We start from the raw sequence: 19,895 nt of genomic DNA, 5'->3' as shown, positions 1-19,895 counted from the left end.
AGCACCCGCCCAGAGGTGAGAGCAGTACTCCATGTGAGGCCGAATTTGCGCCTTGTTTAGTCTTAGGCGATGGGCCGACGTGAAATATTGTCTTGCCTTGCTGAGCACACCGAGCTTTTTTTATGCCAATTTGGCTTTGCCTTCCAATTGACCGCGGAACTGAACGAGGCTCGAAATATCAACGCCAAATATTCTGATACTAGCTGTGGCGGCTATCGGAATGTTCTCAAATCGTGGTACGACGAATGGTGTTTTTTTGGCGGTTAACGTAAAATCACCAAGAACTACGATCTCTGCGGATGGGATCTGCTGCTGCACGGAATCTGTCGCTCGACCAGTCGGTCGGTTTCGGCATTACCGCTATGGGACCTATAAAGGCACGCGTAGATTCGCGGATGGTCGTCGCAGTCTACACGCAGCCAAATAATCGACAGGTCCTGCCCTTCAAGGCTGCCGAGGCGTCGAGAGCAGATATCATCTCCGACGTAAACGCACACCCAAGCTCGTGGTACAAAGGAATGTTCCAATTTATACCCGGGGTAGGAAAGAAAAGTCGTATCGGCAGGCGAGGATATCTGGGTCTCGATAAGAAAGAGCAAGGCCGGCTTCGCCGTCTCAAGGTGAAAGTGAACGGCGTTCAAGTTGGAGTTGAGTCCCAATTCTGCACAACCATCATGTTTGAGGGGGGGGGGGGGGGGTGGTATCGGGCCTCCGGGACTCTCACATACCAGACGAAACGCGGTAGCATAAATACCACTTTACGCCGGTTTTAAGTGAGAGAGTGGTACTTCCCCGGGCGTGCCGGCCCATTCGGCTGCAACCCGAAGGTATGCAGTGTGGCACTACTACTTAATTAAATGAAACTCAATATATAATAATACATAATCGATACGATAAAATTGAAGCGCTGAATTTTCAAGTAGCATTTCGTAATTTTTAAATTAAAAATACATAATATATACCCAAATACTTAACAAGCAAAAAATATATATATTAATGTACTGAATTTAATTGACGTCCTGTTAAATCCAGCCCTGTGTTTCAAGGTGCAACCCGTTGCAAAAAGCCAGAAATTGTCCAAAAATTTCTAAACGTGATCACGTCATTGTCCACGCACACCCGCCACAATGCCAACAAAGCGCCCATCCTTAGCTCCTCTTTTATTCTTACTATTGTGCCTTACTTACTAACAATATATTTCTATCTCGACTAAAATGCATAAATCCAAAACGAATGTGATCGAAATTTCAACCGTATTTTAATAAAATAGAGCTTAATGTTCTTTGTGATTCAATTGTGGTTAAGACGTTTCATGTTACGTGGTGCAAATGACATTTCACATGTTTGCCATAGTGTCATTGTTAGGTACACCCATTGTTGCAATTGTTCAGTTCATTGTTGGACGGATCAATGCGAAACATTTTAATATTATGAAATTATAAACGTCTCCCGTGTGTTTCGGTATTAGAACACGGATGAGGCAGAGACGGCATGTAATCTATTTATTTTAAAACAAATAGCAACGACTATTAGATGCATTTTACGTTTAAGATATTAAATACTAGTGCAATACTTTACAAGACAAGAATCTATCGCAGGTTCAAAGAGATTTCCACCAATCAATAGAAATAAATTAACTAATATTATTAATATTTAACGTAAAATTTATAACAAATAAAATGTATTATTGTATAAAATATAATAGACAATAGATATGTATGATTAGCTTGACTTTGTTGATGATTATATTTAAAATATTTCAACATCGTCTCTATTGCTCCTCTGTTCCACCCACTAGCACGATTTATTGGAATGTAGGTCTGTCTCCACGTATTCTTTCTGTTTATATCGTGAAGACAAAGCGCGGCAAGACATCCGGTCCCGAACAATTCGTGCGATATCGGTATCGAGATACAGTGTAATTGTATCACTCCTTGTTTGATTTGAAAAAAGAATGCCAAGGAAATATAACTTTTTATATTTGATTTTTTTTTAATATAACTTGGTTTAATTTCTTTATGACATAAGTGTGAACTCTTTTCTACGCTTTGAATGAATAAGAACAAATGTTATTAGAATAAATTATATAAAATATACACTAGATGGTCCACGTGGTTTCACTCACGGTAAACGTTCCCGCTTCGCTCTCGTGAGGCATATAAGCGATATTTTGATACGAAAAAGCCTATACCTTCCTCAAGAATTTTTAATTCGTTTCAGACTCTTAGTTTCAGAGATTACCGAAAAAACAAACTCTTAATCTTAATTTCACTACATAAGATTTGATTTTAATAGAGAAACAATTTGCTTGTGATATAAGTAACGTAATATTCAAAAACCAACTGAGTTAGGAGTTGAACTGTATAACAAACTCGCAATTCGATACGATCATAAAACGTTGGAGTTGTAAGCGACATTGACCATAATTATTATTACGATTAAGTGTCAAATTTGTTAATTTCTTTGCATTAATTACGTGATAAAAATCAACAGTGTCAAGATATATTTGGACTTAATAGTTCGAGGAAAAAGCAGCTGCGTACCTTCTGAAAGTTTTATAACTGCTTGCATTATTAGATAATACATCCCTACTTTAAGTTAATGATAGTTTTGCAGATCATTGATAGCACTCTTCGTCTGAGAATAGGTTCATATTCTTCTCTTCTGTTTGACCGTAATATTCATGTTTACAATTTTCCGAATCCGCAAAGTTGCGCAAATGCTGAATACATTATCTTCGCCTAGGGTTGAATTATTTTAAATTAAAAAAAAAATCATCGACAAGTAGGAATTTTTAAAGTGGATTAAACAGAACAAATTAGCTCTACCCTTTATTCAATCTTGTTGATGATGATTTAAATAAAATTGATTTTCGAAATCACATTTGACCAGAAATTTACATCTTGACGACAACATTTTCCTAAGCCTCCTAATAGGAACAAAGGAAGAAATAAATGACGTATGTGGATACAATATAAACATATAATATAAATTCTTTGAGTATTCACTCTATGCACCTTTAGAAGGATTACATCCTCGTGGACTTCCGGTCAATTCGTAGATTTTGCACAATTGAGACGTGCCAGCAGGAAGTCGAAAAAGCGTTCAACGAACTACCGGACAAATGTTATGTGTAAATTCAACACTTTTATGTATTGAGTGGATTTATTGTATCTAATACTTGGTAATTTTGTAACCAAAGGTGACATTAGGATTTTATTATCATCAATAGATAGAATAGACTTTGTGTATCTGTGAGAAATTATTGGTTTTACAAATGTATTGTAATTGGCTTTGGACAGTTAAGTGGAAATATAATTCAACATTTGTATTGTAATTAGAGCCGAAAAAAAATTAGCAAATGTTGCAAGAAATAAGTCTTTATTCAACGCAAAATGAATATAATACAAGCAATAGCAATATTTAAGCTTTAACGAAAACTTTATTTTGGTAAAAAATCTATACGCTTGTCACTAAATAATACTTAAGCACTTGGTAGTAGGGATTCCTGCAAGCCCGTCTGGGTAAGCACCACACACTCATCATATTCTATCGTCAAACAACAATAATTAGTATCATTATGTTCAGTCATTCAGTTTGAAGGGTGAGTGTGCCTGTGCAACTGCGGACACAATGGACATAACATTTTACTCCCAAAGTTGGTGTCGCATTGGTGATGGAAGGAATGGTTAATATTTCTTATAGTGCCAATGTCAATGGGCGGTATTATATAAGAAAAGAACTGAAATGGAACTTGACTGGCACTATAACTGCCTCCTAGGTTTTACTAAGATTAATCAACCAGCGAATATATGTTACTAGAAGAAAATTGAAAATGTAGCAAAGATTAATCCACCACGCTGCTCTAGTTTGGGTTGATAGCAGATTTTCCTGGGAAATATTCTTTATCTACTTTTAATTATTATATATTTTTTAACTTTCTATTATACTTTTTTGATTTATAGAATTCTATTTGTCATATGAGTTTGTTTTAATTAATAAAATATATATTATAGTTATGTTATATTGGAAACAACTGTATCTCTTCAGATAGCTCGTGTAGCTTTTGTTTTTTCTTTATTTGGACGTGTAAACATTTTCAAAGATTAACATCTCAAAACGTTTCGCGGTCGCGTCTATGTATTTAATTTCTTACAATTCATTTGTACCAAGAATAATGTTATTGTTAACTTGATCAATGAAAAAGCATACACTAATATAGTTTTGCAATACATTTGAATGGACTGCACATTTAGTTCTACTACCTATACTGATCAATAAAACACAATATGCATAAGGAATGGTATTCCTGATCCCTAAGACTGGCTTAGTTTCATTCACAAATATTTACAACAGAGGAATTAGTAACTCATGGTACTATTGACAATTCTTATGACCTTAATAATAGAGTTCAAAATGATGAAGTAATTATGTTTGTTTGAAATGCCGCTCCTAAGAAGAATCATTGATGGCAATTTATTGTAAGCTCAGCTTCGGTAGTTGCTAATCCGAACATTGTTGATAGTGCATTCAGAACTACTTGTGTACATTTCTATGAATGGCCTTTTAATTTTCTTCGAATTAATTTTATAAATTAATACGAACAGCTTATACAAATAAAATTAATTCTGGACAAGAGATGTTTGTAGTTTTTGAAAAGCATTAAGAAATTAGGTAGATGATGATTGCCTTTTTGCTTTAATACATTATGTTTTATCATTTATTTATTCATTATTATCACTACTTACTAACACAATTAAATGCTATTAAAGTGAACGAATGCATATCAATTACAAGTGTACATAGCATTCATAGTAATATTGAATACAGTAAGGAATTATTACAACAGTTAAAAAAACTGTAGCCAATGCTCAGGAATCAAAAATAGATATTAACGATCTACTTTGTGCATCAAAACTAATTTTTGTCATGAGGCTAAATAATCAATGCTTAACCAATTTATGAATTTTGAGAAAGTTAGACAGTATGTGTCTTCCAAATAAATGCAGTTTATATTCAGAACACTGTAAGAAAATGTATAGGTACCTAACTGCAACGATGATACTGCACGGTCCCTCAGACCAGACAGAAAGGCACCATGGCTCGTTACAAAGCATTTCATTAACATCCCGCTTTTCTGTTCCATCCCATACATCGTGTCCACCGAAGCATAAATAGTTGATTGTTGTCAGAAAACGTCTTAAGTGGGATTAGGATTCGAGGGCCCTGAATGGAATCTTAAGGCTACCGACTGTGGTCATTTGAAAACAGTGAATGGGCTTAAGATAAATTTTACTATCTTTGCAAAATTTATTAATGTTTTTTGGATTGACTTTTCGAATAATGTATAAAAGGTAATAAATGACAAATGAAGGTTCCGAAATAACTGATAATAACTAATATCTTTATTATTAATAGTAAAAACCATTAAGTTAAATATGAGAGATTTTATCAGAATCTAGAAGAAATATCAAGCATGGTACAATTTTCCATACATCACATTAAAACCTGGTTCTTCAATTAGAGTTATGTTGATCGAGTCTAAAATCGCTTATGACTAACCTTAACTGGTTGTTTTACCTCTCCTACAGCCATTAAGAGCCATACAATACTGCATTGAAGGAAAATAAAGTAAGACTTCGACTGCTAGCTGCTGTTGCACTGACTGCCAATCTAGTCTATGGCAAAGATAACTTAACATAAATTATATTATATACATTATATATATTTTAATTAGTAGTTAACTCTGGGAATGCAATCCTGCTTCAAATGCATTGCACCTACCAACACCTAAAATGTTTTATCTGTTATTAGTGTAGGTATTAACTTAGTAATAGGATAACACAATATATTCCGCCACTAAACAGTAATACTTTGGAATTTTGTGTTCCGGTTTGAAGGGTGAGTGAACCAGTGTAACTACAGGCACAAAGAACATAACATTTCAGATCTAAGATTGGTGGGACATTGGCGATGTGAGGAATAGTTAATATTTCCTACAGCACCATTGTCTATGGGCAATGGTCACCACTTATCATCAGGTGGCACATTAGCCCCTCTGGCTCCCGATGCCAGAATATCATATTACCCAAAATATGTAATGCTGCTTTTCATCTTGTATAGATATCAGTATTGAAAAGAATCTATCTGAATACTAGCTTTATCGGTTATCCTATTAAGTCTACTATTATAATTCTGGCTTGGAACACATAATCGCGTAACAAATTTTAGCTTCACGTGATTTTACATCATACCTAAATGATTCTACTACTGCATGCGCAACAATAAATTCATCAATAGAATTATCAACAAAAAGAACTCGTAATATAATCTATTCCGCCGCATCCACGGCTGATCGACATCAAATCAGCAACTATTCCAGTTTGGATGTCAAGCGTGAAATCCTCTGCTCCAGTCGATAAAATTAATTGATTAAATCCCTCACAATACACGTTGGGACTCGAACCCGGATTAGCTGAAGCCCGCTGCGTCCAATTATACCGTGAGAGCAACACGCATGTATTTGAAAGATTGTCTTCCATTCGTCAGATGTGCAAAATGTTTTGGTGATAATTTTTAAGAACAAGAAGATGAAAATAGTTTATGTGTTTTTATAAAACATGCTGAGACTGCAATAACTGTCACAAGTCTGCTCTTTAAGTCGGAGTTTTATAATGGAATTTGATGTAGTTCGTGAAATTTTATGTAGTTCGTGATATCTTCTATGATGTATTTTATTTGTATTCCGTCAATCGTTAATGCATGATGTTTGAATATCTTCAAATACAAAAACACAATTAATATTTTTTTTTGTATAATCAAAATAATATTATTATTTAATTTGTCTGTATTTAAGTTTCCTTAGTGAGAACTCTTAGTGTAATAGAAATATTTAACGATAATAATAATTTAAACTTTTCATGATTCTTCTTATCTTTCTAATTATCTTAGAACGAATTATCTGAATTATTTTCAAAGCAAAGTATAGTGTAATCGTGAATTTTGATACTTTAAATAAATTAATTGTATGAATTAAGTGTTATAAGTTAATAAATAAAAAAAGAAAAGCATTGCAATGTTTGTCCATTTAAATATATATATTTTTGTATGTATTATAAATTGTCTGTAGCAAAAAAATAATCGAAAAAATTGTATAGGAAGCATAGAATACAAACAACGAAATATTTATTTATATATGTATTCGCAACAATTCGAATTTAACTAAGCAACATTAATTTTCTGAGTAAAAATTGAGTTCAATTTTCATTAATTAGTTTCATTAACCGTAAATGCACATTGACATAATATAGAAAGGTCATTCTACTACAGCAGTAATAGCCGGTTCAGCCATGAGGTTAAGACAGTTCACTCCTCGCAGCATCCTCAAGTATCCATGTTCGCCAAACACAGTACCCCAAGAGTTCTTCGCCAGCCAATATTTATTGCCATCCTCATCTAAAATATTTGTATTAAATTATTTTTGTAACACTTTTTACTCAATTTTATTGGAGAAGTTTAGTGAGTTAAATAATAGAAAAAGATGCTCTGAGCTAGAGATTGTGGGTTCGAATTGAGCCAAGTCATTAGTTCGTATTTAGGTTTCTGCTAAAGTAAAACGTCATTAAGAAACTTACGTATGTGTTGTGTCAGCAGAGGTTCAGAGTGTACTGTACTGTAATAATAGATTTAAATACATTATACGAATTTTAATAACGATGTTTTCGCTTTAAATATTGTGAAGATTATCATTTCAAATTCATATAACAGATATCACACTTCTTTAAAAATCACAAAGGTTGTTGAAAATATCAGTAACACATATTTGGATTTGAACTCGTGACCTTCGATGATGATCAACGTCTTCTTTACAATGAGTCTTAACTTTTAATTTCGATAATTTATTTTAACTTCATACCTGTTCCATAACCAACCAGAAGGATCGCGTGGTTAATTTCCCCCGCCTTACAATCTGTCAAAAGTCCACCTCTGTAAGGTTGTAATTTTTCGGAGTTCACCCCTATATTGAAAATATAATTGAAATTAAAATTATAAATTATTTTTAAGCGACTTAATTTTTTTTCCATTTATCAATATTTTGGCCAGTGATTTCATTTGAATTAAAAAAAATATACACAAATATATACTTAACTTAAGCATTTAACACTGTTGACAAAATACAAAATTAACTGACAAAATATATAACAAGAAGGAATTGTAATGATTCGATGTAGACAGATGTTAAGTTGGTACTGTAAGAAATATTAAACATTCCTCATATAACCAATACACTATCGACCTTGAGAATTAAGATGTTACGTCCCTTGTTCCTGAACTGACTAACTCACTCTTCAAGCCGGAACACAATAACAATTACATTTTGATGTTAAAATATGGCCTTGGAATCAGCCACCGTATAAGCCATGAGACCAACGTAGTTGAAAAACTCTTACCTATCATCAATGGTCCAATGCTGTATAATTGATATGCCAACTCGTCTTCTGTTACTTGTATTGCCCTACAGCTTTTAACCTTAACTCGAATATTTGTAGAATTGTATCGACAAACGTTGTCTCTTTCTTCGTAAGGATATTTGTCTTCTGTCATGGATCCACATTGTCGTAAGTACCTTGAAAAATTGAGAAATAATTTACAATAGGAAATTTACCTAAGGAATAATAATAACACTAAACATAGCAAAGAATTGTAGTTCAAAAACGCTTCGTTGTGAAGTTTACTTGAATAAAATTGATTTGATTTGATAGTAATACCAGCTACTATTAACAAATTATGTACTAAAACTGTGTATACAAGATTTTTAGAGTTAGGAAACATCTAAGGTATATTACGTAGTACAGAGCCGAGATGGCCCAGTGGTTAGAACGCATGCATCTTAACCGATGATTTTGGGTTCAAACCCAGGCAAGCACCACTGAATTTTCATGTGCTTAATTTGTGTTTACAATTCATCTCGTGCTCGGCGTTGAAGGAAAACATCGTGAGGAAATCTGCATGTGTCTAATTTCAACGAAATTCTGCCACATGTGTATTCCACCAACCCGCATTGGAGCAGTGTGGTGGAATATGCTCCAAACCTTCTCTTCAAAGGGAGAGGAGGCTTTAGCCCAGCAGTGGGAAATTTACAGGCTGCTAATGTAATGTAAAAATGTTACGTAGTGAGGAATAAGACCATCTTTGTCAAAGACAAAGTCAAAAATCTTTATTCAATACAGAAGGGATACACTTACATATAGATTACTACATTGATTCCTCAAGTCACTGTTATTGATAGTCCTATGATACTAACGATACTAACTGAGACAGGTCTATCATCAGTAGAAGTTTCATGATATAAATACTCACTCGCACGCGACACCCACATTTCCTCCGTTACAGCCAGAACACATTTTATCACAATCCACTAATTGTTGTTCAGACAAACGGACTGATTGATTATGTTTAATAGCGTAAGCACTTTCCAAATTACCTGTAAACAATGGTTTACGACGTATAAACATATAATAAAACTGGAGTGTCTGCTTGGTAATATTAAAATAACCACTTTTTACTAAATGCATATGTAATTCACGGTACATATACCAAAATAACTTATTTTCCAATTTTTGTCTGTCTGTTTGTTCCGGTTAATCTATGGAACGGCTAGATCGATTTTGATGGGACTTTCACTGGCAGATAGCTGATATAATAAGGAGTAACTTAGGCTACTTTTATTTTAGAATTATATATAAAATAATAACAAGGTCACGCTGAAATGCTGTCCAAATACTGTCCAGTACCTACCGCGCGCAACCTTCGCGCATGCACTCCACCGTAAAATCTGAGAACCGAACGATTTTTGTTAAAATCAGCGCACTAAATCGCGGCCACAGCTAGTATAACCTATATTTAGTCATGTTTATTTATGCGCTGACCGTTAATTTCTGTCAATCCATAAGGCTTCCGAGCTGTAACTTACCGGTAACAGCAAACGCCCAGCAGCATTGACATTGCCCTTGATTTTTTACTTCACCGACTACTTTTTTGTCACGCCAATCAAACGATTCTGGTATATCTCGTGCTATATAATGCTCTTCCATTGCACTACGATCGATTAAATAAGCGGTACGATTGTCACTTTTGTAACCAGAATACATTTGTACGAATTCTTCAGACGTTAAATCACTAAATTGGGTTATACCTGTAAAGGAATATCATTCTTTATTAACTATAATTATATTATTTAAGTGTTGAATGAGAGAAGTCAACATTATGATAATCATTACTAAAATAATTATCTTATTAATCTATAAGGCTATCTAATAGGCAAACCAAGGCTATGTGCAAGCCCGTCTGGGGAGGTGCCACTCTTCAGATATTCTACCGCCAAAGACAATTCTTATAGTTAATATTAATTATCAATGTTATTAAATATATTTGATGTCATATATGTATATCCGGTGGTGACCACTTACCATCATCGGACCAATTTGAGGGCAATTTAAAAAAAGGGCATATAATTCATGCACATGCGACTAAAATTTAATATTGAATTGTAATGACTAATAATGTACATAAGATAATCAACCCGTCTTAATAATATTTAATACAGAATCGATTTTATATTTAACTCTAAAATCAATTTATTTAACCATCTTACCAAAAACAGGGCTGTCACTTCCTTCGTTCAATTCGTTGATTTTTTCCAAATTTTTCACAAATATTTCAAATCTTAACGCTTTTTCTGTTCCATCGTATTCCTTGTTGTAAGTTCTCCTGAATGTTTCGAAATGTTTCGAGGCATCCTCGAGATTGTATCTTAATATATTTTTAGCTAAAACTGAATTAACAACAAATAATACAATCAGGCCAATATAACACATGTTGACTCTTTGTCTGACTCTGTGTTTGAACGAACGCATGTGGAAAAATTATTAGTATCACTATTTATATCAGATTTAACAAATAATTTCTCATATTTGAAATTCTTCAAACAATCTATTTATATTTTATTGGTAATAACTTTTTATTTCAAATTTACGTATCTACGTCAATGTTTCTATCTTTGGCGTTTAATAGTTCCATAATTTCTTATAATTTGATAACCGTACATAAGTGGCATATTTGAATTATTTTTTCTGTCGTCAAAGACATTTGAACAATAACTACGCAACCATCATAATTCGAATGGTTTCTTTATTAATAGGAATATAACTTCTATGCCAAGTCAAGTATTAAATCTGCAGCTGTAGATCTATTCACAAACATAAAAAACAACAGCGACAAAAGAACATGCATTGATAAAAATGATCTTGGCCCATTTAAATATCAAGTAGTACTAAAAAATATATAAGTAATAATAATGAAAAATAAATGCGAATGAATTATATTTAACGACACTAGGAGAACGGTACTTATAACCTTTTTCATATAAGAAGATAAAAGGCCAAATAAACAACATTGTCAACATTTTTTTTTTTTTTATGTTAGACGTAGCAAACGAGCAGGAGGCTCACCTGATGGAAAGTGACTACCACCGCCCATGGACATCTGCAACACCGGGGGGCTTGCAGGTGCGTTGCCGGCCTTTCAGGAAAGAGTACGCTCTTTTCTTGAAGGTTCCCAAGTCGTATCGGTTCGGAAAAACCGCCGGCGAAAGCTGGTTCCACAGAGTGGTTGTGCGAGGCAGAAAATGTCTTAAAAATCGCGCTGTTGTTGATTTTCGGACATCTAGGTCATTGAATTGGCGCAAGAGCTTGAATGTTCTATGATAATCATTATGGAATCGAAAAAATGGCGTTTTAAATGTTGACGAAGCTGTTTCGGAACTATGATCGTAGCTGTATAAACTTCATGGAATATGAAAATCTCAAGGTTTGTTTATCTTTATTCGTTAATATGTTGGAATAAACTAGGCGATCTAGTTATGTTGCGCAGTATACAGATTCTGCCAACTAAGGAATCTCTGGGAACCAGACCTTCCGTGAGTTTCCAGTAACTTGCTGATTCCTTAAAATTTAATATTGTATAGTTTTAAGCGTAACAAATCAGTACATGATTGGCTTCCAATTCTGTCACATGTATTCATTTTATAATTAAGTTTTATTTATGATTAAATTCAATTTAATTTTTAAATCAATTTTAATATTTTTTTAAAAAATCTAATTGAAGCTCCCGAAACTTAACAATATACAATAGAAGTCCTTTTATTTTTGTTTTGTGGTCCGAGTGCTCCTGGCCCGGACACTGGGATTAAATAAGGTACTATAGATTAGTCAGACGTTTTGATGTTGATGAAAATTAAAATGGATCGTATGATATGGATAGTATTTTAGGTGCAGCACATGATTTGATAGAACTGTCTATAATCAATAGTATAAGAGAAAGTCGCTTTCTGTTTCTATCTATATCTCCGCTGTTGTCTTCTAAACCACTCCACGAATTTTATCGACTCACACTAATAGAAAAAGCGCTAATCGAGGAAGAAATATGTATACATACTTAATACGTTAATATTTTATACAAAATGCGTAAGTTGTAACGATTTTTATTCAAAAATCAGTTTTTCTACACTTATATGACTTACGAAAGCTAAACCTTAGGAGATACCATAAATCAATGTACTAGAAAATATTAGGTCTAAAAAAGCCTACAGAAAAATTGCAGGTTCCTTTCTAATATTTTATTAATTATTTACTAGAAATTCGTAAAAAACTATTAGTAACATATATAAATAGAGAGCCGAGATGGCCCAGTAGTTAGAACGCGTGCATCTTAACCGATGATTTCGGGTTCAAACCCAGGCAGGCACCACTGAATTTTCATGTGCTTAATTTGTGTTTATAATTCATCTCGTGCTCGGCGGTGAAGGAAAACATCGTGAGGAAACCTGCATGTGTCTAATTTCAACGAAATTCTGCCACATGTGTATTCCACCAACCCGCATTGGAGCAGCGTGCTCCATACCATCTCCTCCAAGTGAGAGGAGGCCTTAGCCCAGCAGTGGGAAATTTACAGGCTGTTTATGTTATGTATGTTATGTATAAATATGTTAATTACCTTGGGCAACCGAACGATATAAATAAAAAAATATAGATAAATAAAATTAATTATTTTGATAGAAAAAGTGACAAATATTGTGTGTATATTGTACCCAAGAATAAAACACACTTGTACAATAAAGTTTCGATCTCCAAAAAGACAGTTTTAGTATCGCAAGTATTTCTTAGGCTTTCCAATTAAATAATAATTAAAATCAGGATTAAAAACAAAGGCATATCACTCGACATAAGATACAACAGATATTTAATAAGTCTTAGCATTTAGCATTCGTTGATACTAACGGGAAATGCATTCTTGACACGATTCCACGCTGTGATGAATGTTAAGTATTAATTTTAATCAGAATATGTTATTTACGTCATCGGTGAAAGATATATAATGGAAATAAAAAAAACACTAAAGAATAACATAATTATTTAGTTAATATCTTATTTGAAACTCAAGGTTTATAAGTGATTACATACATTCATTAGATAATCTATCACGTATATAAAAATACTAATGCGTACAGTGATTCACGATTTCTAATCAATTAAACTATTCATAATACTCGTAAGCATGTTATATTTTATTAATCAATCAATGTTCGGGGAAAAATGGTGTGTATGTCGAAACAAATAAGTACGTTTCAGGTATTACAGAAACATTTATTTGTACCCACAAAAAAGTCGTAAAGGACTGATAGTACGCTCCCCGCTGCATCCTGAAGTATTCGTCCTCATCCAATTTAGCTAACGTTTTTACCACGTACGATGCAATATTCAATTTTTATCGCTGATACTATTGAAAGGTAATGAGTAAATTACATTGAAAATGCTTTTTATCTTCTCATTTGCATTGAGTTGCGAAAATTCTATGGATAAATGGTTAATCTTAGAAAACAAAATCAATTATTGATCAACACACGCGCCTTCTAATCTGTGGTGTAGCCGTTGATTTTAACAGAAGATAACTTTGCCAGATCATGTGATATTTATAGATTTTCACTTTAAATGAATTTCTTTGGTTGCAATCAAAAAGAGAAACTGTTAGAGAATATTGGTTACAATAATATTATTATATAATAAGTTCTAAGGCCTTTTACACCAAACTGTTAGGAAAATTACTCATCTTTCAATGCAGTGAAACAGTTGTCAAATTGTTCTTTTGTGAGTTTGCTGTAAGTGTCGTCCCAGAATTTAGCATTAACTGAACTTAGTTACAAAATATCTTGAAGATTTCAATAGGCCTAGACCGAATCTCATTGCATGTCTTCTTCAATTTTGAACTTTTTATGTCAGATATGTGTGATGTATTTTTCTGTACCGGTGGTAGCTTTATTTTAAATAGTTTGTTAAATGACGATTCAAAAGTGCTTGTAAAAGCCTACTTGAATAAAGTATATTTTGATTTCATTAGATTTGTACCCCCTGTATACCCCTGACGACATCTATGCAATATTTGACGATGATCAGATCATCGGTTGAGTTATATCGGAAAGCGTAAGATAAAATCTGACTATCGCATTTATAATATTAGTTAGAATATGCTATAAGGTATTATATAAAAACAAAAAAGCAAATAAGGTGCAATCATTTATTATCAATTATAAAGGAATAGTTTTATATCCAGTAGAGAGCTAAGAGGTCAAATCAGAAGAGTGTAAGACACGAAGATTTTTATACTTCAATAGCAAGAGCTGGTGTATTCATAACACCGAGACAGTTCACTCCGCGCTGCATCCTGAAGTATCCCTGCTCGCCAAAACCAATACCCCAAGAGTTCTTCACCACCCAGTATTTTATTCCATTTTCATCTGCAGGTTTAATTTATATAATCGTTTAAATAGTCTATCTCGTCTAATACTAAGGTATAATCTATAGTCATGTTAAGTTTCGTAATTTATATAATTGTTTATTCAGCAGTTCAGTGCACTACTAAGAAAAACAAATGACATAAACATCAGAATTTCTTGCCTAACTTTTAGCACCTTTAGATTATTTTTTATTTGGAAATCCTTATAGGATAGGATATATATATATTATTATCCTTATGTCTCGGAGACGATCGAGGGTTATATTCGACTCATATCGACTAAGGCCATAACGGTGTTCCTCTGTTCCGCAATTGTCCATGGACCATAATTTTAGGTCAATATACTCATACTATTACAACTAACAACGGTTAGTCATGTAAATCAATTTAAAATCCATACCTGTTCCATAACCAACTAGAACAACCGCATGGTCAATCTGAGATCCTGAGCAATAATTATCCGCTATGATTCCACCGTGATACTGCTGTAATACGCCTGCGTCGATCGCTGTAATAAAAAATACAATTATTAAAATAAAATACATCACTAAAAATTGGTTCATTTGTATAAGATACATAATTAACGATTTGATTAGCAGTTCATATGCAAATAAATATATCCAATAATATGAACAAACCAAGTGCACCACAACTTTACTAGTTTTCTACATTACCTGACCGACCCGAATCAGGAATCCCAATGGATCGATAGCCTACATTCCTCAGGAGAAAGCCGATCTACTGGCGAAACTCTCGCAACAATTCTGTGATCGACGATTGTAGTGCGCTGCCACCAACAATACTTCCATGTGGCCACATAATTCCTGACATTAAAATCAAGCAGCGTGATGTGCGTACTGAGCTACAATCACTCGAGGTACGGAAAGCTAGCGGTCCTGATGGAATACCAGCTATAGTGCTGCAAAAAGTGGACAGCGGAGCTATCTCCGGTGTTAACTCGCCTGTTCCAATTGTAGCTTTCTACAAAATGTGTGCTGGAGGCTTGGAGAAAAGCTAATATGCAAGCGGTTCTCAAAAAAGGGAACCCATCTGACACGACAAACTATCGGCCAATAGCTGTCACCTCAGTACTTTGTAAAGTCATGGAACGGATCTTAAAGAACTTACTGAACCATTACCTAGAAGATCACAGTCAAATTAATGATCGTCAGTACGGGTTTCGTTTCGTTTCGGTCCACTGGTGATCTTCTAGCGTATGTAACACACGTCTAGGGTGACGCTATCGACAAGTGACAATCGTAAACAGGGTCTATTTCAATTCCCAAACAATGTTGAAAATTAAAAATGTTTTTATTAGTTACGTTAATGCTACGTATTTGTTACGGTAACTTTAATAATATTCAAATATACGTACCTATAGACAGTGGTCCAATGTTTGCCAATTTATTGGCTAACTCATCTTCTGAGACTAATAAATCCAAACAATTTTTAACTTGAACTCTGATGTTTTCAGAATTGTATTTACATTGATCATCTATTCCTTTATAAGGATAGCTATCGGCACTCATTACACCATTTAACTTTAAGTATCTAAAAAGTACCAATTTTTAATAATGGTTTTGTTCTGCTCTTGTACAATATTGCTTTAATCTGTGTCTAAAAAAAATTATTGTAACCGCGGCAGTAAATTTCAAGGAATATCTATCCAACCGAAAAGAAAGTATGATAGTGTAAAATTACGTGCATAACCATAGATTAACTCCGTTTTTCCTTCATCGTCCGATGCAAAAACAAATCCTCTCGCAGCACAAATGGTGTGCATAAGGCACTATCTAGATGCTAGAGCGACGGAGCAATTAAGAATGTTACATCCATTAAAAGAAGTAAATTTAGTGTGTTTATACATTTCGGATACATCTGAAGAACCTACCGTCACCAATAGATCTAACATCAGTAGAGCAATATCAACTTAAATTATTAAGAGTTACTCACTCGCAAGCGTAATGTGGAATCCCCCCCTGACATCCTGCACAGTAATTAGTAGCGCAATCCACTAATTGTTGTTCAGACAGAAGTACAGACTGACCAGTTTTGATCGCATAGGCACTTTCCACAGTAGCTGCAAACAAGTTAAATATTAGTATGTTAATAATCTATATATATATAAAATAACATATCCTGACTGACTGATTCATCATCGCCGAGCGTTAAGTATTCAAGTTAGAGCAATGAAATTGTTTAGTATATTTTATTTTCATTAGGACAACCAACAGTAGATACAATATCACATCCAAAATAAATAATAAAAAATTACATTCATTTGTGTATATATATATAAATATAAAAAATAATAATGTCAATAATGCACCAGACTAATAGTAACGCGCATAACGTACTCCTTCGTAATGTCATAGAGGTTACAGTTATCACTGGATGTGCTAAAGGCGAAACAGTGTATATTCCACGAATATCTTTGATACCATCAGTATACACCTTTTCTTTCAAGAGAGTACAGTTCACGCTTAAAGTCTGCTTCACCAAGGTCGAATCCTTAAAATGGCCACAGTAAGAGAAGATGGTATTTCGCATGGATAGTTCTAAAACGCCTGTTCGAGAGTGAGCACTGTGATCAGTCTGGTGTATCTAGCCCACGAAAGTCGAACCACAAATGTGGTATTAAATTAAGGTAATATTTTAATTTTTATTGAAATATAATCAATTTTCACGCGAGTAAAGCCACGGGCAACAGCTAGTACAACATACAATTGTAAAAAAACGACGAGTATAACTGCTTAAGTCGATTAAAATCGTAGGTACAAAAGAAGAAGTAAATCTAAAAGCAATGATAGTTTTACAAATGACGATCGATTAAAGACACGAAGATCGGTTACTGGTCTTGATTCAATGACAATTATTACAATTATGTCTATAGTTGTAAATGTCAACAAAATATAGCAAAGTAACAACTCACCGATTGTACTAAACGCCCAGCAGGAACCACATCTACGCTGGTCTTTCACAACACTGACCACTCCTTGTTTGCGCCAGTCGAATGACTCTGGCGCATCTCCAAACTTCAAATTTATTTTTGGTCCTTTACTTATGGTTTTTGCCTTATTAGCAGTACTGTTGCTGCTTCTGTAGCCTGTATACTGTTGTATAAATTCTTCAGTCGTTAAATCACTGAATTGCGTAATACCTTGAATGAGATACGAATTATTATTAACACGATATTAAAGGTGCTACGATTCTCTAAAATTCAGCAAACGAAATGTTATTGCTGCTGTGTAGTATTTGGATAAAAAATGCAACTTAAAATATTCGTAACCGACTTAGGTTAAGTACTATCTACATATCAATATATATTAAATATATATTTAGCGAAGAAATAATACCTTATTTTATATCAAACAGTAAGTCACATATTTCATGAAATCAAAATCAAAGTAATCTTTACTCAAGTAAGCTTTTACAAGCACTTTTAAACCGCCATTTTACAGAACTTCATTCAGTAAAACTACCGAGAAGAACCTGCAAGTAGCTCAGTAGTTACTCGTTTCCAAAAATTAATTAAGATATTCTAGTTAAATAAACTATTGTTCTGTATGTTTCAGTTACTTACCGAAGACAGCAGTGTCGCTTCGTGAATTAAGATTATTGATTTTTTCTAAATTCTTCATGAAAATTTCAAATCTAAGTGCTCTTTCTGTTTCGTCATATTCCTTTTCGTAAGTGCTTATAAATGTTTCGAAATGGTCAGAGGCGTCTTCAAGACTGTATCTTAATGCACTTTTACCTAAAACTGCATTAACTACTAATAAAACAAGTAAGCAAATCGAACCCATGTTGACTTCTTGTATCTTGAGTTTCGATTGAATGACTGGAGGAAAATTGTCTATTTATATTAGATTTAACGAACAATTACCCATATTTTGCATTCTTCGAACATTCTTATTTGTCCTTTATAGGTAATATAACTTTTTTATTTAATAGCGAAATACCTTGAATTATTATGATAACGAAAAATACCGTGATTTTTTTTTATCTTTCTGCTTTCATTTTGTCTGTGGACGTATAACTTAGAAAACGTTTATTATATACATATATAATCACTATTACTCATTATAATTTTGGACGTCGAGACTCCCTTCGATATGTTTTTAATGGCTATACTTAAAGTTGTGTCACAATACTTTTGCAGTATTGTCATAATCGCCGTCTTCATCGTACCAGCTAAAAGACGTCTACTGCTGTACAAAGGCCACACTCGAGGATTTCCCCGATGGGTGGTTTTGCGCTATTAGCATCCAACGGCTTCCCGCAATCCTTGCAAGATCGTCCGTACACCTTGCAAAGGACCTGCCCACGCTACGTCTTCCGAGTCGTAGTCGCCACTCGAGAACCTTTTGGACCCAGAAGCCGTAAGTTCTGCGAGCGATGTGCCCTGCCCACTGCCATGTGTAATAATAGCACATTAAAATATAGATCTTCTTGAAAGAAACAGTAACACGAACATGAATATGAAGATTAATTTATAAAACCCAATTTCCGACTTCCCAATTCTTTCCTGGGGACGGTTTAGCTCAATACTGTACATGGCGATTTAAAAGTGCTTTAACGAGCCTTTTTTACGTAAGAATATTTTGATGTACGACAAATTATTATTCGACACATTCAGTATTCTTATCGTGTTTCCTTACGCTCTTATCCGAATTTGATTTAGCTTTATATGCAATGAGAAGTGTCAATTATTTTTCATCCCATCTTTCAATAAATTACGGTATCTCGGTACGGTATTCAAAAACTCAAATAAACCAAAATACGTTTTGTCTTTTTGATTGTGTAATTATTATACAAGATCTTTTACTTGCTCTAGACTCATTCGACACGTGGTGTTCGACGTCGCAAAGTCATTTTCAACCTTCTTTGGGCAAAAATAAAAAAAAAATCACATGTTACGAAAACTTTATTTAATAATACGTGTTAAGTATTTATAAATACATTTTAAAAGAGTATTCGTGTTCGTTGATTTACAAGTAATAATAATCTTATTGTATTTGCTAATATATGTAACTACTTGGAAA

The 19,895-nt window shown here is 33.8% G+C and overlaps 3 protein-coding genes across 3 annotated transcripts in view; 1 reads left to right on the top strand and 2 right to left on the bottom strand.

The window, feature by feature from the left end:
• The window catches only part of LOC113395837 (SOX domain-containing protein dichaete-like), a 134,259-nt gene extending 115,011 nt beyond the window's left edge, over positions 1-19,248 (top strand). Inside the window, exon 2 of the mRNA XM_026633545.2 lies at positions 19,238-19,248. The gene's annotated coding sequence lies outside the window, so the exon portion shown is untranslated. The remainder of the gene's footprint in view (positions 1-19,237) is intronic.
• LOC113395804 (procathepsin L-like) lies at positions 7,316-10,877 on the bottom strand. Its single transcript, XM_026633497.2, has 6 exons — positions 10,655-10,877; positions 9,974-10,195; positions 9,361-9,484; positions 8,451-8,626; positions 7,916-8,017; positions 7,316-7,455 (listed from the first exon to the last, which is right to left on the bottom strand). The coding sequence occupies exons 1-6, from the start codon at positions 10,875-10,877 to the stop codon at positions 7,316-7,318; spliced, it is 987 nt and encodes a 328-aa protein (XP_026489282.2).
• On the bottom strand, positions 14,618-18,694 carry LOC135194784 (procathepsin L-like). Its single transcript, XM_064220649.1, has 6 exons — positions 18,434-18,694; positions 17,783-18,010; positions 16,804-16,930; positions 16,226-16,401; positions 15,251-15,358; positions 14,618-14,851 (listed from the first exon to the last, which is right to left on the bottom strand). Exons 1-6 carry the CDS (start codon positions 18,654-18,656, stop codon positions 14,715-14,717), a joined length of 999 nt encoding a protein of 332 aa, XP_064076719.1. The 5' UTR covers positions 18,657-18,694; the 3' UTR covers positions 14,618-14,714.
• Positions 19,249-19,895: the final 647 nt, after the last annotated feature.

Source organism: Vanessa tameamea, chromosome 4 (assembly GCF_037043105.1).
Source record: "Vanessa tameamea isolate UH-Manoa-2023 chromosome 4, ilVanTame1 primary haplotype, whole genome shotgun sequence".
In the NCBI taxonomy this organism is placed as follows: domain Eukaryota; kingdom Metazoa; phylum Arthropoda; class Insecta; order Lepidoptera; family Nymphalidae; genus Vanessa; species Vanessa tameamea.
This window is presented reverse-complemented; position numbering and strand designations above follow the sequence as displayed.

What these genes read in the sequence shown, in the direction of transcription:
- LOC135194784 (XM_064220649.1), bottom strand. Translation starts at nt 18,656, where the DNA reads ATGGGTTCGATTTGCTTACTTGTTTTATTAGTAGTTAATGCAGTTTTA. An exon ending in AAGCGACACTGCTGTCTTCG is followed by an intron (nt 18,011 to 18,433) that starts GTAAGTAACTGA and finishes ATCTCATTCAAG; the next exon opens with GTATTACGCAATTCAGTGAT. An exon ending in CTGGGCGTTTAGTACAATCG is followed by an intron (nt 16,931 to 17,782) that starts GTGAGTTGTTAC and finishes ACTTGTTTGCAG; the next exon opens with CTACTGTGGAAAGTGCCTAT.
- LOC113395804 (XM_026633497.2), bottom strand. Translation starts at nt 10,877, where the DNA reads ATGTGTTATATTGGCCTGATTGTATTATTTGTTGTTAATTCAGTTTTA. An exon ending in AAGTGACAGCCCTGTTTTTG is followed by an intron (nt 10,196 to 10,654) that starts GTAAGATGGTTA and finishes ATTCCTTTACAG; the next exon opens with GTATAACCCAATTTAGTGAT. An exon ending in TCTGGTTGGTTATGGAACAG is followed by an intron (nt 7,456 to 7,915) that starts GTATGAAGTTAA and finishes CAAATATTTTAG; the next exon opens with ATGAGGATGGCAATAAATAT.